The 26,412-nt window shown below is 39.7% G+C and overlaps 2 protein-coding genes across 2 annotated transcripts in view; both read left to right on the forward strand.

Annotated features, from left to right (window-relative positions):
• Positions 1 to 26,412, forward strand: part of LOC111196728 (B-cell receptor CD22-like) — a 103,208-nt gene that overhangs the window by 62,869 nt on the left and 13,927 nt on the right. Inside the window, exon 6 of the mRNA XM_049469525.1 lies at positions 17,732 to 17,973. Coding sequence (XP_049325482.1) covers positions 17,732 to 17,973 — 242 coding nt within the window. The remainder of the gene's footprint in view (positions 1 to 17,731; positions 17,974 to 26,412) is intronic.
• LOC125785847 (B-cell receptor CD22-like) lies at positions 7,202 to 9,890 on the forward strand. Its single transcript, XM_049470025.1, has 5 exons — positions 7,202 to 7,226; positions 8,592 to 8,930; positions 9,012 to 9,263; positions 9,364 to 9,624; positions 9,886 to 9,890. The coding sequence occupies exons 1-5, from the start codon at positions 7,202 to 7,204 to the stop codon at positions 9,888 to 9,890; spliced, it is 882 nt and encodes a 293-aa protein (XP_049325982.1).

Consider the following 26,412-nt stretch of genomic DNA (forward strand, 5'->3'; position numbering starts at 1 on the left):
TTTCTAATCAAACAGGTACATCATTAGATTAAAAAACGTTTTTTTGGAAGGATGATGTGGGTATTGACAGGAATGAGGCCCAAGAGGCTACAAATAGAGGGCCTACCTTACATCCTGTACAAGACATGTCATGATGTCACTGCTATCTCACACACCGCCAACTTAGGGTGTGTGTGTGTGTGTGTGTGTGTCAAATATTTCACATTTGGCTTGAATTATATATGCTACTAAGGCCAAAAATCCCACAGCTTCACAGATCTCTGTATTAAAGCCACTAATTTCACACAGCAGACTAAACAGCGCCCCCTGCTCTCAGTTCCCAAACTGCAGACAGAATCATCACCCCTCACTACTGCTTAAAGACACAGTAACCATAACAATAACAGCAGAATTATCACTTTAATGATCATTAGGATTGGTGGAGACGTTCATAAAGTAATCATTATTAATATTTAATTATGTATTAAATTATGAGTTTATATCTTCTGAATCCAGAGCGCTGATGGTAAGAAGGAGATGAGTTTCTGCTGCTGCTGCTGGGGTTTATTTCAGAGCTAAAGAGGAAATGACATCATTTACTGGCCGTCAGCTGAACTGTGAGGAGGCCCACCTTCTAAAGTGAGAATATGCAAATGTGTGAAGATCTGGAGGCTGATAGAGATCTGTGTTCAGGTCAGGGTCAGCTCAACTGTTGGTTACTCAAGTAAACAGTTGCAACCAAGCAGCAGCCCACAAACACAGTCAAAAGAGTCAAGAGTTAAGAGGCTTTTATTATCATTACATCTGAGTACAGGTGCACAGTGTAGTAAAATTACATTCGTCCGGAACCATGGTGCAACATGGAACATCAAACAATAGAAAAACAAAGTGGGAGAGTAATGTTAATAAACCTATAACATTACAATAAATAAAATAAATACAGCAGGAGTCTGACTGCCTGGTGGAAGAAGCTGTTGCAGAGTCTGGTAGTGGAGGCTCTGTGTGTTGAGGAGTCTGACTGCCTGGTGATGAAGCTGTTGCAGAGTCTGGTAGTGAAGGCTCTGTGTGTTGAGGAGTCTGACAGCCTGGTGGAAGAAGCAGTTGCAGAGTTTGGTAGTGGAGGCTCTGTGTGTTGAGGAGTCAGAGTGCCTGGTGGATGACCAGCTTCTCAAAGCACTTCATGATGATAGGAGTAAGCGCAATGGGACGGTAGTCACTGAGGCGGACACTCGAGACTTCTTTGGCACAGGGACGATGGTGGTCGTCTTGAAGCATGTCGGCACGGCCACAGTGCTCAGAGAGATGTTGAACATGTCCATGAGAACATCCGTGAGTTGGTCTGCACATCCTCTGAGCACTCTGCCAGGTATGCTGTCTGGTCCTGGGGCTTTCCGTGGGTTGACTCTGAGTAGAATTCTCCGCACATCAGCTGAGGACAGGCACAGTACCTGGTCGTTTGGTGGAGGTGTGGTCTTTCTTGCTCTCGTGTAGAATGCCTTGGCCGCACTTGTGCATCCAGGCCTGTCTGTAGCAGTAGATTCAGATGTGTTAAAAGTAGTTTGTGTGGTTTCTGATCAGTATCAGTAGTGGTAGAGGGTTATGATTGGTGATTGGGCTGAAATCTCTAGAAAATTTACTTTACCTTTTCTACTCTGTTTCAATGTGTGTTCCCTTATAATAATCCCTTATATATTTATTATATATCCTTAAAACACAAATACTGAACATGTTACCCTTTAATTACAGTAATAAGTAAAAAGTTGTTTAACTGAATTGAGTTAAACTAGTTTGCAGAGCACTACTAACTCATTACTGTGTGCATTTCTTTGACAGTTCTGTAAACAGGAAGTAGTTACAGTATTGTATGTATATGAATGCAGAACCAGAAAAAAACCACAAGCTTTATCAGCTTTAACCTCGGATCTGTTTCTTCAGTCTTCACTCGCTGTTCTCACACTGCAGACGACGCTCAGTTCAGAGAGGTAAAAACAGCTCTATTTCTGTAATCTTTATATATTTATAGCAATATTTAAAATTTTACTGAACTGTAAAACTGTAGAAAATCAATCATAAAAGTAGCCTGTGAACAACAGATTGTGCTCAAATATTCCTATTTATAGTTTAATACTGGATGAGATGGATCAGTATTGATTGTAATGCAAAAATGATTTCTATAATTTGATGTACTCTCTATATATATACATATGTGTACAGTGGTGTTTTAGTATGGTTGTTGGTGAGTCAGAAGATCCTACTGTAACTCCATCACTAAAACATCTGACTTTATCTCCCTCACTGTTCTCTTTCATCATGACTGTAGTGATTCACTGCTGAACTGATCATTAAACTGTTCTGGACTAGAACTAGACTCTCTCTAGAACTCCAGGAACCTCAGAGCTCTTCTCTCTTTGTGTTTTCTCTCAGAATCAGATATGAATCAGCCCAATAGCATTCTTAGTGCCCATGGTGGTACACTTTTTGGCATGGGTGCCAAATTTGGCACAACACCTGTTTTTTCACACTTTTGTAGCTTAAACATTTTTAAAGTGCCCATGGGGGTGTATTTTTGACAGGGGTGCAAAATTTGGGCATAAAATCTGCTTTTCACACTTTTATAGCTTAATAACATTTTTAGAGCCCATGGGGGTGCACTTTTTGGCATATTTGCCAAATTTGGCACAGCACCTCTTTTTCAAAATTTTGCAGCCCGATAGTCTTTTTAGTGCCTTTTTGGCAGGAGTGACAAATTTGACACAACACCTGTTTTTTCACACTTTTGTAGCTTAAACATTTTTAAAGTGCCCATGGGGGTGTATTTTTTGGCAGGGGTGCAAAAGTTTGGCATAACATCTGCTTTTCACACTTTTGTAGCTTAATATCATTTTTTAGTGCCCATGGGGTGCACTTTTTGGCATGGATGCCAAATTTGGCACAACACCTCTTTTTAAAATTTTGCAGCCCGATAGTGTTTTTAGTGCTCATGTGGGTGCACTTTTTGGCATGGATGTCAAATTTGGCACAACACATCTTTTTCACACTTTTATAGCCCAATAGCATTTTAGTGACCATGGTGGTGCACTTTTAAGCATGGGTGTCAAATTTAGCACAAAACCTGTTTTTTACACTTTTGCAGCCTCATAGCATTTTAGTGTCCATTGGTTGCACTTTTTGGCAGGGGTGCCAATTTTGGCACTGCTTCTAACTTAAAAAATAAAATAATACAATATTTTTAGGTGTTTTCTAATCAAACAGGTGCATCATTAAATTGATTTTTTTTTTTTTTGGAAGGATGATGTGGGTATTGACAGGACTAAGGCCCAAGAGGCTACAAATAGAGGGCCTACCTTACATCCTGTACAAGACATGTCGTGATTTCATTGCTATCTCACACCCTGACAACTTAGTATATGTGTGTGTCAAATATTTCACATTTGCCTTGAATTAAATATACTATTAAAGCCAAAAATCCCTCAGCTTCACAGATCACTGTGTTAAAGCCACTAATTTCACACAGCAGACTAAACAGCGCCCCCCTGCTCTCAGTTCCCAAACAATAACAACAATTATCACTTTAATGATCATCAAGATTGGTGGATACGTTCATAAAGTAATCATTATTAATATTTAATTATGTATTAAATTATGAGTTTATATCTTCTGAATCCAGAGCGCTGATGGTAAGAAGGAGATGAGTTTCTGCTGCTGGGGTTTATTTCAGAGATACAGAGGAAATGACATCATTTACTGGCCGTCAGCTGAACTGTGAGGAGGCCCATCTTCTAAAGTGAGAATATGCAAATGTGTGAAGATCTGGAGGCTGATAGAGATCTGTGTTCAGGTCAGGGTCAGCTCAACTGTTGGTTACTCAAGTAAACAGTTGCAACCAAGCAGCAGCCCACAAACACAGTCAAAAGAGTCAAGAGTTAAGAGGCTTTTATTATCATTACATCTGAGTACAGGTACACAGTGTAGTAAAATTACATTTCTCTGGAACCATGGTGCAACATAGACAATCAAGCAATAGACAACATAAAGTGGAAGAGTGACGATAGTGCAAAATAAATCTATAACATTACAATAAATAAAATAAATACAGCAGACAAGACAGTTTAACAGACAGAACAGTGCAGCACTGATACGGCAGAGATACGGAACATACTGTAACATATAGAACATACATAATCACAGCTGTTACTGAGGTAGACAGTTTATAGATTTTTTAGGAATGAAGCAGCAAATATTGCTGATTGGAATAGAGACATTTCAGTTCCAGTCTGTGTGAGAGTAGAGTGATGGGTGGGTTCAGTACAGTTCTTGTCTGTGCGTGTTAAGTGTAAGGGGGAGGACGAGTAGTGGTGGGGGGGATTCAGCTCTGTCTCTGTGCGTTGAGGAGTCTGGTGGAAGAAACTGTTGCTTCTGGTAGTGGAGGCTCTGTGTGTTGAGGAGTCTGAGTGCACTCTAAAAAGTAACTCTGAAGGCCTTTAGCCAATACTTAAGTAAATTCCCTGTTGTAAAATAAAAAAAAAGTTATATGAATTTGGGAGAATATTTATGTTCATTTATTGTTTTATTGAGTTGTGGTGAAATAAAAAATGGAAGTGTTGTTTCAACACACTTTCCTGACTAACCCAGACTCAATATATTCCACTAAACACTAAAAAGCAAAATTCATTTTCTGCCAACTTAATTATCTGTATTGGGCAACTTAATTTTCCCATCCTTCTGAATTCTCCCGCCCACTTGGACATGTTGGATATCACTCCAGAGAGTGTTATAGCTTAACTATTTTCATATGCCGAATATGTGGTTTGCTTTAGTGGTGTTTAAGTTTGCCAGTTTTTGACTGTGTCTGTACACTGTCAAACGTTACAGTCACATTAAGTTATGTGAACTTATTTGTTCTTTTCAATTCCAATTGCCATGACAAGTTTAGTATATTGAACTCAAGTTCCTTCGTTTTACATAAAAATAACTTAAAATAACATATTGTCTTAACTTCTGTGAGTTATTCAAATTTACCCAAGTTTATTCAACTTACATTTTTAAGTTATTGGTTTAAAAAATGAAAGTGTGAAGATTTGTAAATGCAGAGAGGTAGAGTGATAAGCAGCAAGTTAGAAGACTAGAGTACTTTTTACAGCTTTAAAACCGTGGCACATTGGGCTAAACACTTTTTAACCGAAGCATAGCAATTAATAATAACAAGGAGCAAAAACTAAGAGGGGAATACTTTCAGCTGCGGAGGGACAATCTTCGGACTCCTTGAGTGCAGCGTGAGTCACCAACACTCCAAAAAGTAATTCTGTGTTTTAGTCAGAAGAACTAATGTTATTAAGTTGAGTGAACTCACCGGCCAGTACAACTCAATTGTTTTCAACCTGAAAACTTAAAAATGTTTGTTGAGCCAATGAAAAAATGTGATTTCAACCGACTTTTAGCTCTTTCCAGAGTGTTGGTTCATGCAGCTTTCCTATAGGCTCCTGGTACCATATATCTGCATATTGGGTGTGGCCGCTCCCTTACTTACCATCTTTGTGTTGTCTGTTGTCCAAAGCTACCTTATCCTGGGTGTGCTGTAACATAATATAAGTGTTGATTGGCAGGTCTCAGTGTTGTAGAGCTGTAAGAGCACCTTAACTTTATTCTGTGTTTCTAGTGATCACAGTATGCTGACTCTGAGCTACAGAGTTCACTCTTTACCCAGTTTACTCCTGTATTGCTCCAGTATTATACTGTCGGTATTGGCAGTTAAATAATAATATATTAAATATGTTGAGAATACCTATGGTTAACTTAAAATGATAAATTATGTGAATATTACTTGTTTTATTAACTTGAAAGTGTATGTTAAAATAAAGCTGAATTGTAGGTTTATTTGACTAAACAGATCATTTTTTAAAAAGGACAAATTAAACACTTAAGTTGTTTTAACTCAGTGCATCAAGTTGAAACAATAAGTAATGAGTATTTGAACAACTTGTTTAACTTAACATCTTGGTACAAAGGTTTTTATCAAGTTGAGTTAACTCAGCTTTTTAAGGCAGCAGGGGAACTTATGTTGCTGAGTTTAAACAACTTGAAATGTTTAACAGTGTAAGCAGAAACGAATTACCGGTAGGTTAGCAAGCTAGCCTAGCCAATTAACTCTGCCACAGACAGTCTTACAACCTTCAAGATTACTGCTACAACCCACAGATGTTTTTTTCATGAATTAATTATTTACTCGACTTCAGGTTTTAAAAAGGGCATTTATTAACGTCCATTCTTAGTTCCTCTGGAACAGGGAGCTGAAGTTTGCTAAAGTATTTACTAGCCTCTCGTTTTAATTGCATTAATTGCGTCCGCCTCTGCGTCCTCCCTGCGCCCTGACAACCTGACAACAATAAAATTAAATATAATTGTTATTATACTATATTGTACTTAATTATATAAATAAAGGTAACTTGATATTTTTGTGCAGTTAACGTAAAAATATCTGTTGATGGTGATAGTTTAAAAAGTTTAAAAATGCTTTCTACTATAACTGAAAAACTAATTCACCCTACTTAAAATACTTTTATGGATCAAAGATCAATTCTACAAGAAGTTGACACAACGCAGAAAGTCTATTGCAGACTGTTGTGTTAATTTTTTGTTGACACAAGGCTTTATTTTTTAGAGTGTGCCTGGCAGATGAAGCTGTTGCAGAGTCTGGTAGTGGAGGCTTTGTGTGTTGAGGAGTCTGACTGCCTCGTGGAGAAAGCTGTTGCAGAGTTTGGTAGTAGGGGCTCTGTGTGTTGAGGAGTCTGACTGCCTGGTGGAAGAAGCTGTTGCAGAGTCTGGTAGTGGAGGCTCTGTGTGTTGAGGAGTCTGACTGCCTGGTGGAAGAAGCTGTTGCAGAGTCTGGTGGTGGAGGCTCTGTGTGTTAAGGAGTCTGACTGTCTGGTGGAAGAAGCTGTTGCAGAGTCTGGAAGTGGAGGCTCTGTCTGTGTTTTGAGGAGTCTGACTGCCTGGTGAAAGAAGCTGTTGCAGAGTTTGGTAGTGGGGGCTCTGTCTGTTGAGGAGTCTGACTGTCTGGTGGATGAAGCTTTTGCAGAGTCTGGTAGTGGAGGCTCTGTGTGTTGATGAGTCTGACTGGTGGAAGAAGCTGTTGCAGAGTCTGGAAGTGGAGGCTCTGTGTGTTGAGGAGTCTGACTGCCTGACCACTGAGGCGGACACTCGAGACTTCTTTGGCACAGGGACGATGGTGGTCGTCTCGAAGCACGTCGGTGCGACTGCAGTGCTCAGAGAAGTGTTGAACATGTCCATGAGAACATCCGTGAGTTGGTCTGCACATCCTCTGAGCACTCTGCCAGGTATGCTGTCCTGTCCTGGGGCTTTCCGTGGGTTGACTCTGAGTAGAGTTCTCCGCACATCAGCTGAGGACAGGCACAGTACCTGGTCGTTTTGAGGAGGTGTGGTCTTTCTTGCTGTCGTGTAGAATGCCTTGGCGGCACTTGTGCATCCAGGCCTGTCTGTAGCAGTAGATTCAGGTTAAAGTAGTTTGTGTGGTTTGTGATCAGTATCAGTAGTGGTAGAGGATTATGATTGGTGATTGGGGCTGAAATCTCTAGAATATTTACTTTACCTTTTCTACTCTGTGTTTAAATGTGTTCCCTTATAATAATCCCTTATATATTTATTATATACCCTTAAAACAAAAATACTGTACATGTTACCCTTTAATTGCAGTAATAAGGAAAAAACTATTGAACTGAATTGAGTTAAATTAGTTTGCAGAGCACTACTAACTCATTACTGTGTGCATTTCTTCGACAGTTCTGTAAACAGGAAGTAGTTACAGTATTGTATGTATATGAATGCAGGACCAGAATAAACCACAAGCTATATCAGCTTTAACTTCAGCGCTGTTTCTTCAGTCTTCACTCGCTGTTCTCACACTGCAGACGACGCTCAGTTCAGAGAGGTAACAACAGCTCAATTTCTGTAACCTTTATATATTTATAAAATATATAAAGTTAAAAACTTTACTGAACTGTAAAACTGTAGAAAATCAATCATAAAAGTAGCCTGTGAACAGATTGTGCTCGAATATTCCTTCAATACTGGTTGAGATGGATCAGTATTGATTGTAATGCAAAAATGATTTCTATCATTTGATGTACTCTGTGTATACAGTGTATATAAATGTGTGTGTGTGTGCAGTGGTGTGTTTGTATTGTTTTATATTTTTTGTATGGTTTTGTATGGTAAAAAGCTTTATTGTTTGATGTTATGCAGGCTGATGATGTCACTCAGAATGGCTCCTCCTTCTCCTCTTCTTCTGGTGTTTCTGCTGATGGTTGTTGGTGAGTCAGAAGATCCTACTGTAACTCCATCACTGAAACATCTGACTTTATCTCCCTCACTGTTCTCTTTCATCATGACTGTAGTGATTCACTGCTGAACTGATCATTAAACTGTTCTGGACTAGAACTAGACTCTCTCTAGAACTCCAGGAACCTCAGAGCTCTTCTCTCTTTACGTTTTTCTCTCAGAATCAGATCAGTGTTGTTCAGTAGCTGCTGGAGTTTCTGACTGTCTGATAATCTCCAGCCTCAGTAATCAGATCTTTACTGCATCTTATGTTTCAGGAGCTTCTGGAGCAAAGTGGAGTATCAATTACATCCAGCAGGAAATATGTGCTTTAAATGGATCTACAGTGTTTATGAACGGAACTTTTACACATCCAAACAATCTTACAGTGAATAAGTCATTTTGGGTCATAGACCCAGTTAAGGGTGTTTATTCACCTGATCTGAATACAAGTTTCTCAGGCAGGGTTGAGTATTTAGTTGATAAAAAGAAAAACTTCACCCTCAAACTGAGAAACGTTATGAAAAAGGATGAACATAAGTACTGCTTCAGAGTCTTAACAGATGTAGAAGATCAGAAATGGATAGGAACACCTGGAATAAAACTCAGAGTTACAGGTAAACTAAAGCAGAGCTTCTCAATGTTTTCCTGTTTTAATAAATCACTTTCCTGTTCTGATGATTCTCAAATAATCTCAGAGCTCCATGTAGAATCTCCTGGAGAAGTAACAGAAGGAGAATCAGCAGTTCTGACGTGTAAAACCACCTGCAGTCTGACTGATCCAACATTCATCTGGTACAAAGATGGACGTAATTTAACCACAGAGATGATCCAGAAGAATCAGCAGCTCCACCTGCAGACAGTCAGCAGTGAGGATGCAGGCAGTTATAGCTGTGCTGTAAGAGGATCTGAACATCTCCCCTCTACTGCTCAAACTCTCAGAGTCAGACGTGAGTAAAGTTCTCATTCTTCTCTAAACTCTGGGAAAGGTTGAACCACACAGTGATATTAGAGATTAGCAAGAAACGCTAAAGTCAGATCTGTCTCTAGATCCTCCAAAGAGCGTCTCAGTGTCCATCAGTCCCTCTGGTGGAATAGTGGAGGGAAGTTCAGTGACTCTGAACTGCAGCAGTGATGGAGACCCACCTGTGGAGATCTACACCTGGTTTAAAGAAGGTGGAGACTCACCTGTAGGATCTGGACAGAGTTTCAGCATCATCAACATCACTGCTGATCACACTGGACTGTACTACTGTGAAGCTCAGAATGCAGTTGGAGTTCAGAATGGATCTGTGATGATTGGTGTTCAGAGTAGGTGGAGAATAATAATGTAAATAGTTCCAGTATTTAAATAAAGACTCAGTAAAGTGATGAAAATGATCTTCTTCCCTCAGAAGATCAGATCAGATCTGCAGTTTGGATCACAGTGGGAGGAGGAGGAGGATTTCTTCTTCTTCTTCTCTTTCTGATGGTCTTGTTCTTTATCTACAGGTCAGTACAGTTTAGCTCTAAGTCTCCTCATTCAGAAAGTTCTGTTATGTAAAGGTTTGGTTTTGTGTTCCTTCATCACAGGATGAAGAAAAGAGCTGCTGGATCTGAAGGTACTGGATCAAATCAGGTAAATTTATCTTATTAATCACTGATAAGCACATGCAATTATGAGGTTCACCAGGAGGTGGCAGTAATTTCCTTTAGATCAAATCAACACATCTAATCTAACTCAATAAAACATGAGTAATTAATCTCCTTCATGATCTGGATCAGATGTGATGGAACAGGTTATGCTGGAGAAGCTGCAGTTCAGTGGATCCAGAACCAGAATTAAAACACTGCTTTAGAAAATCACTGTAATGCTGTAATTCCACACTGTGTCCTGAAGGGGGCAGTAGGTGTAGCTGTAAGGTTTATGGGATATAAGTGAGAAAAGGTGAGGGTGCTGTCCAAGGTGTTGATCTAAGAGCTGAACCTGAATCAGGACTTCTGATTACAGAACATGTACTTTTTCATAAATATTAGAAATTGGTCTATTTTTTGAATATTTGAGAAATATTCTGTATAGATATTGAGTTTAGATTTCGAGAAGCTTCTAGAACTATGAGATCTATCAGGAAGTTTCTAGAACTGTCCAGAATGGTGTAGAACTTTCTAGAACTTTATGGGACTGAATAACCAATCATTTCATACGATGTTCTGATGAGGAAGTGAACTTGTGTAAAGAGCTATAGTTCATTTAGATCATTCATTTAGGCATCATCAATTCCAGCAGATGCATTTTGCTCGTTCTGTGGACAATTTATGAAGACAAGAGTGAAAAAGTTCTCAGTTCTGAATGTTTTTAGGCTATTTTTGTTGATGGGAATTGATTGGGGGATTTTAAAATGCTGTAATTCCTGATGGGTTTTTAAGGCTTTTACACAGATTTTTCATGTTTTCTTTGTTATTTTGGAACAGACTGGATACAAGTGCACACTACTAAAGAAAGAACTGGGAATTTTCTTTTGAAAAAGCGATATAATAAATATAATAAACGCATTTTTGTGCATGTGAAATGTTCATTCTTTCTATGAGATAAGTCAAAATTTGGTGTTTTATCTTAATAAATGGGCATAGGCCCATGTTAATGAGGAAACTTGGTGTTTATATACATGAGAGCAGTTGAAATATAAGAGTTAGAACTAAAAACAGATCAAATCCAGTGTTCTATAGTGAATCAGAGTGGTTTAAAGTGTTGAAAGTGATCCTGATTAATGAGTTTAGACTCTTGATCTCCATCATTCTGATCTCCACATCTCCTCTAACCGTCCCCCCAGCAGAACCCTGACCCTAATGCTAAAGACCCCACCTACACAGCTCTCCAGCGCAGAACCAGGTCCTCTGATGATGAGTACCAGACTCTCGCAGTGAGTGTCTCTTCATAAACCCTTCCTCTAGATCTTTAAAGAGTTCCTAGCTCTCTAAACCCAGTGGAGATCTTTCATTCTTCTCTTTCATCTTCTGCTTCATTCTATCTCTCCCTCCCACAGGCTGCTCAGGCCAGGTCTACTGACGACACCTATGAAGCTCTGGACCCTCAGTCCAGGTCTCCAGAGTACGAGACTCTAGCAGTGAGTTCCACAGTTTAAAGATCATCATACTTTAACACAGAACAGAAGTACCTTCTTCCAGGTAACAGACTGAGTTCTAACCTGGATTTATTTCCTCAGACTGAAGATTAGACTGTTGGAGTGAAGGTGGGAGACTGTAGACCAGTTCTGATACACTTTACTGACTTTATTCCTTTTTCAGACGCTGAGAATCCAACACTGAGAAGAAGATCAGCCTGGAGAATGATCTCACCTGCTGAAGAGAGGCACATTTATTCTATTATACATTACTGTTTATTCTAACTCTCTTTTCTTCTGCTCTTCTTTCTCTTCTTTTGTTTTTGGATCGTAGGGTAATAGAGGCACTGTCACATATTAGCCTGTGTCTGTCCTGTGTTTTTCCCTCTTTTGGTTTTCTGTGCCCCTGCCCTGTTTTCCTGTCTTGTGTTTCCAGCCATGTGCTTTTTTGAGCACATGGCATTGTTTTGTTATTGTTCTGTCTCCGCCCTAGCCCCGCCCTAGCCCTGCCCAAGCCATTAGTGTTGTCACCTTGTGTCTCATTTGTAACTCCGCCCCCTCATTACTCCACAGGTGTCCCTAATGTGTGCCTGTGTATAAATACCTCATGTGATCCATTGTTCTCTGTCGCGCTTTTTTGTTTGACCGTGTTCGTTAATCTTTCCAGATTGTGTTTAAATGTTTTGTTTAGCCTCAGACCTGTTGTGTTGTTTGTCGTCAGTGTCTCAGGTTTGCTTTATTTAGTTTGTTTCTTTGTTTGCTTAGTTTGCTTGTTTGGTTCAGTATTTTAGTTTATCCTCTGTTTCATAGTGTTTTGTTTTAGTTACCTTTTCTTTTTATACTCTCTAGTGTTCCTTTCTTTGTTAGTTTAAATATGGATAATAAAAAAGACTTGCACTTACATCCTGCCTCCTCCTCCATGTTACAGGCACTCTCTCTTTCAATTAAACGTATCTACTAGTGGATTAAGACTATTTCTGTAAAAGTAAAGACAATTTTTTAATATTCAGTGTAACAATAATACAATTTAACTATATTTTCTTTTTTGCAGTGTAACAGGGCCCTATTTTAGTGATCTATAGTCGTCAATCGAACACCATGCAGTTTGATTTAGGGCGTGTCAAAGTGTCTTTGCTATCGTAACGACAGGAAAAGTAAACTATGCGCAGCTTAATGAGCGCAAAAGGCATGTACTAATTCTCTTAATGAGTTCATCATGGGTGCCAGTAATTTTGGGCTCCTGTGTTTTCTGTTACCAAGATAAACAAGCAAAACTCCAGAAATGAACCTGAACACACCTCATTTCCAGAACACCACGCCCATCAGGTGTAAGTGTAAGATGTTAGGAGGTAAGATAGCTATGAGCATCACATTATACCTTGCACAGGATGTAAGATAGGGATCATAGAGTTTATATTGTGTAGCTTCAGCATTGTATCGTTCTTTTCTGGAAATGTGTGGAAGGTTGGGTCCTCAGAAAGGTCATGAATGAGGACGACACTCCAGGGGTCTGAATTTTGGGTCTAAAAGCTCTTTTTTGGAACAGAATCTGTAACTCTGTTAGAAATGGAATTGAGAATCAGCTGTGTTTTAAGAGCAGAGACAGAGATGGAGTCTAGGATTGGATATTTATCCAGTTATAGATGTAAATAAAGAGAGTTTAAGAGTTAATTCAGACCGAAAGATCAGAGTGGAGACACAGCTTTTAATTGAGTGAATTATTATTGTATTTTAATCATGATCTTTTCTTTTTCTTTGCATTAAAAAGCTGTATTTGTTTTATTTTTTACTTTTAATAAAGTTGACGAATGCAAGTTTGGACTTTTGGGCTGATTTTATAAAGGATAAAGCAAACTTGAATTCTTTCTATTTGTATTAATAATATTATTATTAGTAGTAGTAGAGATGTTAGTGCAGTAGCAGTGTTAGTACTTTCTTTGTTCTTTATAATTAGTTTTATTTATTTAGGTATTTATTTCATTCCCTTTATTGTAAATGTGTACATATCAATATTACACATTTAGCTTGTTATTGTAAATATCCATTCCTTCATAAATGGGTTTGATCTTTGCTGCTATTAAATATAAAAATCTCTCAGCTTCACAGATCTCTGTATTAAAGCCACTAATTTTACACAGCAGACTAAACAGCGCCCCCTGCTCTCAGTTCCCAAACTGCAGACAGAATCATCACCCCTCACTACTGCTTAAAGACACAGTAACCATAACAATAACAGCAGAATTATCACTTTAATGATCATCAGGATTGGTGGAGACGTTCATAAAGTAATCATTATTAATATTTAATTATGTATTAAATTATGAGTTTATATCTTCTGAATCCAGAGCGCTGATGGTAAGAAGGAGATGAGTTTCTGCTGCTGGGGTTTATTTCAGAGCTACAGAGGAAATGACATCATTTACAGACCGTCAGCTGATCTGTGAGGAGGCCCATCTTCTAAAGTGAGAATATGCAAATGTGTGAAGCTCTGGAGGCTGATAGTGATCTTTGTTCAGTTGTTGTTTAACCGAGTAATAAGTTGTAACCAAGCAACAGGACACAAGTACAGGCCCTCGTGCAGCAGGACACAAGTACGGGCCCTCGTGCACCAGGACACAAGTACAGGCCCTCGTGCAGCAGGACACAAGTACAGGCCCTCATGCAGCAGGACACAAATACAGGCCCTTGTGCAGCAGGACACAAGTACAGGCCCTCCTGCACCAGGACACAAGTACAGGCCCTCGTGCACCAGGACACAAGTACAGGCCCTCGTGCAGCAGGACACAAGTACAGGCCCTCCTGCACCAGGACACAAGTACAGGCCCTCGTGCAGCAGGACACAAATACAGGCCCTCGTGCACCAGGACACAAGTACAGGCCCTCGTGCACCAGGGCACAAGTACAGGCCCTCGTGCAGCAGGACACAAGTACAGGCCCTCCTGCACCAGGACACAAGTACAGGCCCTCGTGCACCAGGACAAAAGTACAGGCCCTTGTGCAGCAGGACACAATTATAGGCCCTTGTGCAGCAGGACACAAGTACAGGCCCTTGTGCAGCAGGACACGAGTACAGGCCCTCGTGCAGCAGGACACAAGTACAGGCCCTCGTGCACCAGGACACAAGTACAGGCCCTCGTGCACCAGGACACAAGTACAGGCCCTTGTGCAGCAGGACACAAGTACAGGCCCTTGTGCAGCAGGACACAAGTACAGGCACTTGTGCAGCAGGACACAAGTACAGGCCCTTGTGCAGCAGGACACAAGTACATGCCCTTGTGCAGCAGGACACAAGTACAGGCCCTCGTGCAGCAGGACACAAGTACAGGCCCTCGTGCAGCAGGACACAAGTACAGGCCCTCGTGCAGCAGGACACAAGTACAGGCCCTCGTGCACCAGGACACAAGTACAGGCCCTTGTGCAGCAGGACACAAGTACAGGCCCTTGTGCAGCAGGACACAAGTACAGGCCCTTGTGCAGCAGGACACAAGTACAGGCCCTCGTGCACCAGGACACAAGTACAGGCCCTTGTGCACCAGGACACAAGTACAGACCCTTGTGCAGCAGGACACAAGTACAGGCCCTCGTGCAGCAGGACACAAGTACAGGCCCTCGTGCACCAGGACACAAGTACAGGCCCTTGTGCAGCAGGACACAAGTAGAGGCCCTCGTGCAGCAGGACACAAGTACAGGCCTTTGTGCAGCAGGACACAAGTACAGGCCCTCGTGCACCAGGACACAAGTACAGGCCCTTGTGCAGCAGGACACAAGTACAGGCCCTTGTGCAGCAGGACACAAGTACAGGCACTTGTGCAGCAGGACACAAGTACAGGCCCTCGTGCAGCAGGACACAAGTACATGCCCTCGTGCACCAGGACACAAGTACAGGCCCTCGTGCAGCAGGACACAAGTACAGGCCCTCGTGCAGCAGGACACAAGTACAGGCCCTCGTGCACCAGGACACAAGTACAGGCCCTCGTGCACCAGAACACAAGTACAGGCCCTCGTGCAGCAGGACACAAGTACAGGCCCTCGTGCAGCAGGACACAAGTACAGGCCCTCGTGCAGCAGGACACAAGTACAGGCCCTCGTGCAGCAGGACACAAGTACAGGCCCTCGTGCAGCAGGACACAAGTACAGGCCCTTGTGCAGCAGGACACAAATACAGGCCCTCGTGCAGCAGGACACAAGTACAGGCCCTCGTGCAGCAGGACACAAGTACAGGCCCTCGTGCAGCAGGACTGTCTGTAGCAGTAGATTCAGGTTAAAGTAGTTTGGGTGGTTTGTGATCAGTATCAGTAGTGGTAGAGGATTATGATTGGTGATTGGGGCTGAAATCTCTAGAATATTTACTTTACTTTTTCTACTCTGTGTTTAAATGTGTTTTTTTTTATAATAGTTTTATTATATTTATTATATAGTTTTAAAAGACAAATACTGAACATGTTACCCTTTAATTCCAGTAATTAGTAGTAGGTAAAAAGCTACTGAATTGAATTGAGTTAAATGAGTTTGCAGAGCACTACCAGCTTATTACTGTGTGCATTTAGTTTGACAGTTCTGTAAACAGGAAGTAGAGACAGTATTATTTATATATACGAATGCATGACCGGAATAAACCGCAAGCTATATCAGCTTTAACTTCAGCGCAGTTTCTTCAGTCTTCACTCGCTGTTCTCCTGATGCAGACGACACTCAGTTCAGAGAGGTAAGACGGGTTTAATTTTAATATATAAATGCTTGATGAATATGATTTACTGTCTGAAATGTTCTATAATCTTTATATATTTATATCAATATTTAAAAGTTTACTGAACTGCAGTAGTTTATTCTGCAATATTTTTAATAAACTGTAGAAAATCAATCATAAAAGTAGCTTTTGGACTGAATATTTGATCTGAATTTCTAGTTCAATACTGGATGAGAGGGATCAGTATTGATGGTTATGCTAAAATGATTTCTATAAGTTGATGTACTCTACATATAAATGTATGTATACAGTGTATGTTTAAGTAAAATATGTTAATTATGTATTAAAATGTGAGTAAAATTGTATATTAATATATTTGTTTATGGTTATTCTGAATCAGTCTGTTTGTTTGATGTTGTGCAGGCTGGTGATGTCACTCAGGATGGCTCCTCCTCCTCCTCTTCTTCTGGTGTTTCTGCTGATGGTTGTTGGTGAGTCAGGAGATCCTACTGTAACTCCATCACTGCTGAACTGATCATTAAACTGTTCTAGACTAGAATTAGACTCTCTGATGAACACTCAGAGCTTTTCTCTCTTTGTAGTTTCTCTCAGAATCAGAATCAGTTTATGAATTATAAGTGTAAATGCAGTTAATTCTTCAGGTAAAGTGTTTTGTTACTCAGTCTTATAAAGGGGAGGAGGTTTAACACTTTCTCATGGTGAAAGCTGAACATCCCCTCAATTATGTAAAATTATCCTTATTTTCATAGAATCTAGAGAATCTCCAGCCTCTGTAATCAGATCTTTACTGCATCATTTATTTCAGGAGCTTCGGGAGCAGAGTGGATTGTGACGTACAAACAGAAGATTATATGTGCTATAAAAGGATCTACAGTGTTTATTAAAGGCACTTTTACACTTCCACCAGATTTAGGCACACTTAAACTGAAAAAAACATTTTGTATGAAATTCAGAGTTCCCAGGGTGGAGCCGACTGATCTGAGTGTAGATCCAGATTACTCAGGCAGGGTTGAGTGTTTAACTGATAAGAAAACGTACTACTCTCTCAAACTGAGTAACGTAACGAAGAAGGATGAACACGAGTACAGCTTCAGAATCAAAACAGACGATGAGAAAAAGAAGTGGATGGGAAAACCTAATGTCATTCTGAATGTTACTGGTAAGTTTATTTTTTAAATTGTGTTTCCAAAATTAAACAATTTCAGTAAATAAAAGAAACAAAAAAAAAAATTAATGAGAATTCTCTCCTTGTCTCAGAGCTCCATGTAGAATCTCCTGGAGAAGTAACAGAAGGAGAATCAGCAGTTCTGACGTGTAAAACCACCTGCAGTCTGACTGATCCAACATTCATCTGGTACAAAGATGGACGTCCTTTAACCACAGAGATGATCCAGAAGAATCAGCAGCTCCACCTGCAGACAGTCAGCAGTGAGGATGCAGGCAGTTATAGCTGTGCTGTAAGAGGATCTGAACATCTCCCCTCTACTGCTCAAACTCTCAGAGTCAGACGTGAGTAAAGTTCTCATTCTTCTCTAAACTCTGGGAATGGTTGAACCACACAGTGATATTAGAGATTAGCAAGAAACGCTAAAGTCAGATCTGTCTCTAGATCCTCCAAAGAGCGTCTCAGTGTCCATCAGTCCCTCTGGTGGAATAGTGGAGGGAAGTTCAGTGACTCTGACCTGCAGCAGTGATGGAGACCCACCTGTGGAGAACTACACCTGGTTTAAAGATGGTGGAGACTCACCTGTAGGATCTGGACAGAGTTTCAGCATCATCAACATCACTGCTGATCACACTGGACTGTACTACTGTGAAGCTCAGAATGCAGTTGGAGTTCAGAATGGATCTGTGATGATTGATGTTCAGAGTAGGTGGTGAATAATAATGTAAATAGTTCCAGTATTTAAATAAAGACTCAGTAAAGTGATGGAAATGATCTTCTTCCCTCAGAAGATCAGATCAGATCTGCAGTTTGGATCTCAGTGGGAGGAGGAGGAGGATTTCTTCTTCTTCTTCTCTTTCTGATGGTCTTATTCTTTATCTACAGGTCAGTACAGTTTAGCTCTAAGTCTCCTCATTCAGAAAGTTCTGTTGTGTAAAGGTTTGGTTTTGTGTTCCTTCATCACAGGATGAAGAAAAGAGCTGCTGGATCTGAAGGTACTGGATCAAATCAGGTAAATTTATCTTATTAATTACTGATAAGCACATGTAATTATGAGGTTCACCAGGAGGTGGCAGTAATTTCCTTTAGATTAAATCAACACATCTAATCTAACTCAATAAAACATGAGTAATTAATCTCCTTCATGATCTGGATCAGATGTGATGGAACAGGTTATGCTGGAGAAGCTGCAGTTCAGTGGATCCAGAACCAGAATTAAAACACTGCTTTAGAAAATCACTGTAATGCTGTAATTCCACACTGTGTCCTGTAGGGGGCAGTAGGTGTCTCTGTAAGGTTTATGGGATATAAGTGAGAAAAGGTGAGGGTGCTGTCCAAAGTGCTGATCTAAGAGCTGAACCTGAATCAGAACTACTGATTACAGAACATGATCTTTTTAATAAATATTAGAAATTGATCTATTTTATGAATATTGGAGAAATATTCTGTATGGATATTGAGTTTAGATTTCGAGAAGCTTCTAGAACTATGAGATCTATCAGGAAGTTTCTAGAACTGTCCAGAATTGTGTAGAACTTTCTACAACTTTATGGGACTGAATAACCAATCATTTCATACGATGTTCTGATGAGGAAGTGAACTTGTGTAAAGAGCTATAGTTCATTTAGATCATTAATTTAGGCATCATTCATTCCAGCAGATGCATTTTGCTCGTTCTGTGGACAATTTATGAAGACAAGAGTGAAAAAGTTCTCAGTTCTGAATGTTTTTAGGCTATTTTTGTTGATGGGAAGTGATTGGGGGATTTTAAATGCTGTAATTCCTGATGGGTTTTTAAGGCTTTTACACAGATTTTTCATGTTTTCTTTGTTATTTTGGAACAGACTGGATACAAGTGCACACTACTAAAGAAAGAACTGGGAATTTTTGGAAAAAGCGATATAATAAATATAATAAACGCATTTTTGTGCATGTGAAATGTTCATTGTTTCTATGAGATAAGTCAAAATTTGGTGTTTTATCTTAATAAATGCAAAACTAGCATAGGCCAATGTTATAAAATCAAAGTTAATGAGGAAACTTGGTGTTTATATACATGAGAGCAGTTAAAATATAAGAGTTCGAACTAAAAACAGATCAAAACCAGTGTTCTATAGTGAATCAGAGTGTTTTAAAGTGTTGAAAGTGATCCTGATTAATGAGTTTAGACTCTTGATCTCCATCAATCTGATCTCCACATCTCCTCTAACCATCCCCCCAGCAGAACCCTGACCCTAATGCTAAAGACCCCACCTACACAGCTCTCCAGCGCAGAACCAGGTCCTCTGATGATGAGTACCAGACTCTCGCAGTGAGTGTCTCTTCATAAACCCTTCCTCTAGATCTTTAAAGAGTTCCTAGCTCTCTAAACCCAGTGGAGATCTTTCATTCTTCTCTTTCATCTTCTGCTTTATTCTATCTCTCCCTCCCACAGGCTGCTCAGGCCAGGTCTACTGACGACACCTATGAAGCTCTGGACCCTCAGTCCAGGTCTCCAGAGTACGAGACTCTAGCAGTGAGTTCCACAGTTTAAAGATCATCACACTTTAACACAGAACATAAGTACCTTCTTCCAGGTAACAGACTGAGTTCTAACCTGGATTTATTTCCTCAGACTGAAGATTAGACTGTTGGAGTGAAGGTGGGAGACTGTAGACCAGTTCTGATACACTTTACTGACTTTATTCCTTTTTCAGACGCTGAGAATCCAACACTGAGAAGAAGATCAGCCTGGAGAATGATCTCACCTGCTGAAGAGAGGCACATTTATTCTATTATACATTACTGTTTATTCTAACTCTCTTTTCTTCTGCTCTTCTTTCTCTTCTTTTGTTTTTGGATCGTAGGATAATAGAGGACGCTCTCTCTTTCAATTAAACGTATCTACTAGTGGATTAAGACTATTTCTGTAAAAATAAAGACAACTTTTTAATATTTAGTGTAACAATAATACAATTCAACTATATTTTCTTTTTTGCAGTGTAACAGGGCCCTATTTTAGTGATCTATAGTCGTCAATCGAACACCATGCAGTTTGATTTAGGGCGTGTCAATGTGTCTTTGCTATCGTAACGACAGGAAAAGTAAACTATGTGCAGCTTAAAGAGCGCAAAAGGCATGTACTAATTCTCTTAATGAGTTCATCATGGGTGCCAGTAATTTTGGGCTCCTGTGTTTTCTGTTACCAAGATAAACAAGCAAAACTCCAGAACTGAACCTCAACACACCTCATTTCCAGAACACCACGCCCATCAGGTGTAAGTGTAAGATGTAAGGGGGGTAAGATAGCTATGAGCATCACATTATACCTTGCACAGGATGTAAGATAGGGATCATAGAGTTTATATTGTGTGTAGCTTCAGCATTGTATCGTTCTTTTCTGGAAATGTGTGGAAGGTCGGGTCCTCAGAGAGGTCATGAATGAGGACGACACTCCAGGGGTCTGAATTTTGGGTCTAAAAGCTCTTTTTTGGAACAGAATCTGTAAATCTGTTAGAAATGGAATTGAGAATCAGCTGTGTTTTAAGTGCAGAGACAGAGATGGAGTCTAGGATTGGATATTTATCCAGTTATAGATGAAAATAAAGAGAGTTAAAGAGTTAATTCAGACAGAAAGATCAGAGTGGAGACACAGCTTGTAATTGATTGAATTTTTATTGTATTTTAATTTTAATTTTTCTTTGCATTAAAAAGCTGTATTTGTTTTATTTTTTACTTTTAATAAAGTTGACAAATGCAAGTTTGGAGTTTTGGGCTGATTTTATAAAGGATAAAGCAAACTTGAATTATTTCTATTTTTATTTATATAAGTAGTGCAGTAGTAGTGTTAGTATTTTCTTAATTCTGCATAATTAGTTTTATTTATTTGGGTATTTATTTCATTCCCTTTATTGTAAATGTGTACATATCAATATTTCACATTTAGCTTGTTATTATAAATATCAATTTCTTCATAAATGGGTTTGATCTTTGCTGCTATTAAATATAAAAATCCCACAGCTTCACAGATCTCTGTATTAAAGCCTCTAATTTTACACAGCAGACTAAACAGCACCCCCTGCTCTCAGTTCCCAAACTGCAGACAGTATCATCACCCCTCACTACTGCTTAAAGACACAGTAACCATAACAATAACAGCAGAATTATCACTTTAATGATCATCAGGATTGGTGGAGACGTTCATAAAGCAATCATTATTAATATTTAATTATGTATTAAATTATGAGTTTATATCTTCTGAATCCAGAGCGCTGATGGTAAGAAGGAGATGAGTTTCTGCTGCTGCTGCTGGGGTTTATTTCAGAGCTACAGAGGAAATGACATCATTTACTGGCCGTCAGCTGAACTGTGAGGAGGCCCATCTTCTAAAGTGAGAATATGCAAATGTGTGAAGATCTGGAGGCTGATAGAGATCTGTGTTCAGGTCAGGGTCAGCTCAACTGTTGGTTACTCAAGTAAACAGTTGCAACCAAGCAGCAGCCCACAAACACAGTCAAAAGAGTCAAGAGTTAAGAGGCTTTTATTATCATTACATCTGAGTACAGGTACACAGTGTAGTAAAATTACATTTCTCTGGAACCATGGTGCAACATGGAACATCAAACAATAGAAAAACAAAGTGCGAGAGTAATGTAAATAAACCTATAACATTACAATAAATAAAATAAATACAGCAGGAGTCTGACTGCTGGTGATGAAGCTGTTGCAGAGTCTGGTAGTGAAGGCTCTGTGTGTTGAGGAGTCTGACAGCCTGGTGGAAGAAGCTGTTGCAGAGTTTGGTAGTGGAGGCTCTGTGTGTTGAAGAGTCTGACTGCCTGGTGGAAGAAGCTGTTGCAGAGTCTGGTAGTGAAGGCTCTGTGTGTTGAGGAGTCTGACTGCCTGGTGGAAGAAGCTGTTGCAGAGTTTGGTAGTGGAGGCTCTGTGTGTTGAGGAGTCTGAGTGCGTGGTGGAAGAAGCTGTTGCAGAGTTTGGTAGTGGAGGCTCTGTGTGTTGAGGTGTCTGAGTGCCTGGTGGATGACCAGCTTCTCAAAGCACTTCATGATGATAGGAGTAAGTGCAATGGGACGGTAGTCACTGAGGCGGACACTCGAGACTTCTTTGGCACAGGGACGATGGTGGTCGTCTTGAAGCATGTCGGCACGGCCACAGTGCTCAGAGAAATGTTGAACATGTCCATGAGAACATCCGTGAGTTGGTCTGCACATCCTCTGAGCACTCTGCCAGGTATGCTGTCTGGTCCTGGGGCTTTCCGTGGGTTGACTCTGAGTAGAATTCTCCGCACATCAGCTGAGGACAGGCACAGTACCTGGTCGTTTTGAGGAGGTGTGGTCTTTCTTGCTGTCGTGTAGAATGCCTTGGCGGCACTTGTGCATCCAGGCTGGTCTGTAGCAGTAGATTCAGATGTGTTAAAAGTAGTTTGTGTGGTTTGTGATCAGCATCAGTAGTGGTAGAGGGTTATGATTGGTGATTGGGCTGAAATCTCTAGAATATTTACTTTACCTTTTCTACTCTGTGTTTAAATGTGTTCCCTTATAATAATCCCTTATATATTTATTATATATCCTTAAAACACAAATACTGAGCATGTTACCCTTTAATTGCAGTAATAAGTAAAAAGTTGTTTAACTGAATTGAGTTAAACTAGTTTGCAGAGCACTACTAACTCATTACTGTGTGCATTTCTTTGACAGTTCTGTCAACAGGAAGTAGTTACAGTATTGTATGTATATGAATGCAGGACCAGAAAAAAACCACAAGCTTTATCAGCTTTAACCTCGGATCTGTTTCTTCAGTCTTCACTCGCTGTTCTCACACTGCAGACGTTGCTCAGTTCAGAGAGGTAAAAACAGCTCTATTTCTGTAATCTTTATATATTTATAGCAATATTTAAAATTTTACTGAACTGTAAAACTGTAGAAAATCAATCATAAAAGTAGCCTGTGAACAACAGATTGTGCTCAAATATTCCTATTTATAGTTTAATACTGGATGAGATGGATCAGTATTGATTGTAATGCAAAAATGATTTCTATAATTTGATGTACTCTCTATATATATACATATGTGTACAGTGGTGTTTTAGTATGGTTGTTGGTGAGTCAGAAGATCCTACTGTAACTCCATCACTGAAACATCTGACTTTATCTCCCTCACTGTTCTCTTTCATCATGACTGTAGTGATTCACTGCTGAACTGATCATTAAACTGTTCTGGACTAGAACTAGACTCTCTCTAGAACTCCAGGAACCTCAGAGCTCTTCTCTCTTTGTGTTTTCTCTCAGAATAAGATATGAATCAGCCCAATAGCATTCTTAGTGCCCATGGGGGTGCACTTTTTGGCATGGGTGCCAAATTTGGCACAACACCTGTTTTTTCACACTTTTGTAGCTTAAACATTTTTAAAGTGCCCATGGGGGTGTATTTTTGGCAGGGGTGCAAAATTTTGGCATAAAATCTGCTTTTCACACTTTTATAGCTTAATAACATTTTTAGAGCCCATGGTGGTGCACTTTTTGGCATATTTGCCAAATTTGGCACAGCACCTCTTTTTCAAAATTTTGCAGCCCAATAGCATTCTTAGTGCCCATGGTGGTGCACTTTTTGGCATGGGTGCCAAATTTGGCACAACACCTGTTTTTTCACACTTTTGTAGCTTAAACATTTTTAAAGTGCCCATGGGGGTGTATTTTTTGGCAGGGTTGCAAAAGTTTGGCATAACATCTGCTTTTCACACTTTTGTAGCTTAATATCATTTTTTGTGCCCATGGGGTGCACTTTTTGGCATGGATGCCAAATTTGGCACAACACCTCTTTTTAAAATTTTGCAGCCCGATAGTGTTTTTAGTGCTCATGTGGGTGCACTTTTTGGCATGGATGTCAAATTTGGCACAACACATCTTTTTCACACTTTTCTAGCCCAATAGCATTTTAGTGACCATGGTGGTGCACTTTTAAGCATGGGTGTCAAATTTAGCACAAAACCTGTTTTTTACACTTTTGCAGCCCCATAGCATTTTAGTGTCCATTGGTTGCACTTTTTGGCAGGGGTGCCAATTTTGGCACTGCTTATAACTTAAAAAATAAAATAATACAATATTTTTAGGTGTTTTCTAATCAAACAGGTGCATCATAAAATTGATTTGTTTTTTTGTTTTTTTGGAAGGATGATGTGGGTATTGACAGGACTGAGGCCCAAGAGGCTACAAATAGAGGGCCTACCTTACATCCTGTACAAGACATGTCATGATTTCATTGCTATCTCACACCCTGACAACTTAGTATATGTGTGTGTCAAATATTTCACATTTGGCTTGAATTAAATATACTATTAAAGCCAAAAATCCCTCAGCTTCACAGATCACTGTGTTAAAGCCACTAATTTCACACAGCAGACTAAACAGCGCCCCCCTGCTCTCATTTCCCAAACAATAACAACAATTATCACTTTAATGATCATCAGGATTGGTGGAGATGTTCATAAAGTAATCATTATTAATATTTAATTATGTATTAAATTATGAGTTTATATCTTCTGAATCCAGAGCGCTGATGGTAAGAAGGAGATGAGTTTCTGCTGCTGCTGCTGTGGTTTATTTCAGAGCTACAGAGGAAATGACATCATTTACTGGCCGTCAGCTGAACTGTGAGGAGGCCCATCTTCTAAAGTGAGAATATGCAAATGTGTGAAGATCTGGAGGCTGATAGAGATCTGTGTTCAGGTCATGGTCAGCTCAACTGTTGGTTACTCAAGTAAACAGTTGCAACCAAGCAGCAGCCCACAAACACAGTCAAAAGAGTCAAGAGTTAAGAGGCTTTTATTATCATTACATCTGAGTACAGGTACACAGTGTAGTAAAATTACATTTCTCTGGAACCATGGTGCAACATAGACAATCAAGCAGTAGACAACATAAAGTGGAAGAGTGACGATAGTGCAAAATAAATCTATAACATTACAATAAATAAAATAAATACAGCAGACAAGACAGTTTAACAGACAGAACAGTGCAGCACTGATACGGCAGAGATACGGAACATACTGTAACATATAGAACATACATAATCACAGCTGTTACAGAGGTAGACAGTTTATAGATTTTTTAGGAATGAAGCAGCAAATATTGCTGATTGGAATAGAGGCATTTCAGTTCCAGTCTGTGTGAGAGTAGAGTGATGGGTGGGTTCAGTACAGTTCTTGTCTGTGCGTGTTAAGTGTAAGGGGGAGGACGAGTAGTGGTGGGGGGATTCAGCTCTGTCTCTGTGCGTTGAGGAGTCTGGTGGAAGAAACTGTTGCTTCTGGTAGTGGAGGCTCTGTGTGTTGAGGAGTCTGAGTGCTCTCTAAAAAGTAACTCTGAAGGCCTTTAGCCAATACTTAAGTAAATGAATTTGGGAGAATATTTATGTTCATTTATTGTTTTATTGAGTTGTGGTGAAATAAAAAATGGAAGTGTTGTTTCAACACACTTTCCTGACTAACCCAGACTCAATATATTCCACTAAACACTAAAAAGCAAAATTCATTTTCTGCCAACTTAATTATCTGTATTGGGCAACTTAATTTTCCCATCCTTCTGAATTCTCCCGCCCACTTGGACATGTTGGATATCACTCCAGAGAGTGTTATAGCTTAACTATTTTCATATGCCGAATATGTGGTTTGCTTCAGTGGTGTTTAAGTTTGCCAGTTTTTGACTGTGTCTAGGCAGAAGCGAATTACCGGTAGGTTAGCAAGCTAGCCTAGCCAATTAACTCTGCCACAGACAGTCTTACAACCTTCAAGATTACTGCTACAACCCACAGATGTTTTTTTCATAAATTAATTATTTACTCGACTTCAGGTTTTAAAAAGGGCATTTATTAACGTCCATTCTTAGTTCCTCTGGAACAGGGAGCTGAAGTTTGCTAAAGTATTTACTAGCCTCTCGTTTTAATTCTTATTTTATCTTATTCTGCGTCCTCCCTGTACCCTCACCTGACAACAATACAATTAAATATAATTGTTATTATACTATATTGTACTTAATTATATAAATAAAGGTAACTTGATTTTTTTGTGCAGTTAACGTAAAAATATCTGTTGATGGTGATAGTTATTAAGTTCATGCTATTTAAAAATGCTTTCTACT

Source organism: Astyanax mexicanus, chromosome 21 (assembly GCF_023375975.1).
Source record: "Astyanax mexicanus isolate ESR-SI-001 chromosome 21, AstMex3_surface, whole genome shotgun sequence".
NCBI lineage: Eukaryota > Metazoa > Chordata > Actinopteri > Characiformes > Acestrorhamphidae > Astyanax > Astyanax mexicanus.

Excerpts from the sequence above, each read along its gene's own strand:
- LOC125785847 (XM_049470025.1), top strand. The coding sequence starts at position 7,202 with ATGGTGGTCGTCTCGAAGCACGTCG. Across the intron at positions 7,227-8,591 it reads GGTCGTCTCGAAGCACGTCG|GAGCTTCTGGAGCAAAGTGG; the intron begins GTGCGACTGCAG and ends CTTATGTTTCAG. Across the intron at positions 8,931-9,011 it reads AATAAAACTCAGAGTTACAG|AGCTCCATGTAGAATCTCCT; the intron begins GTAAACTAAAGC and ends AAATAATCTCAG.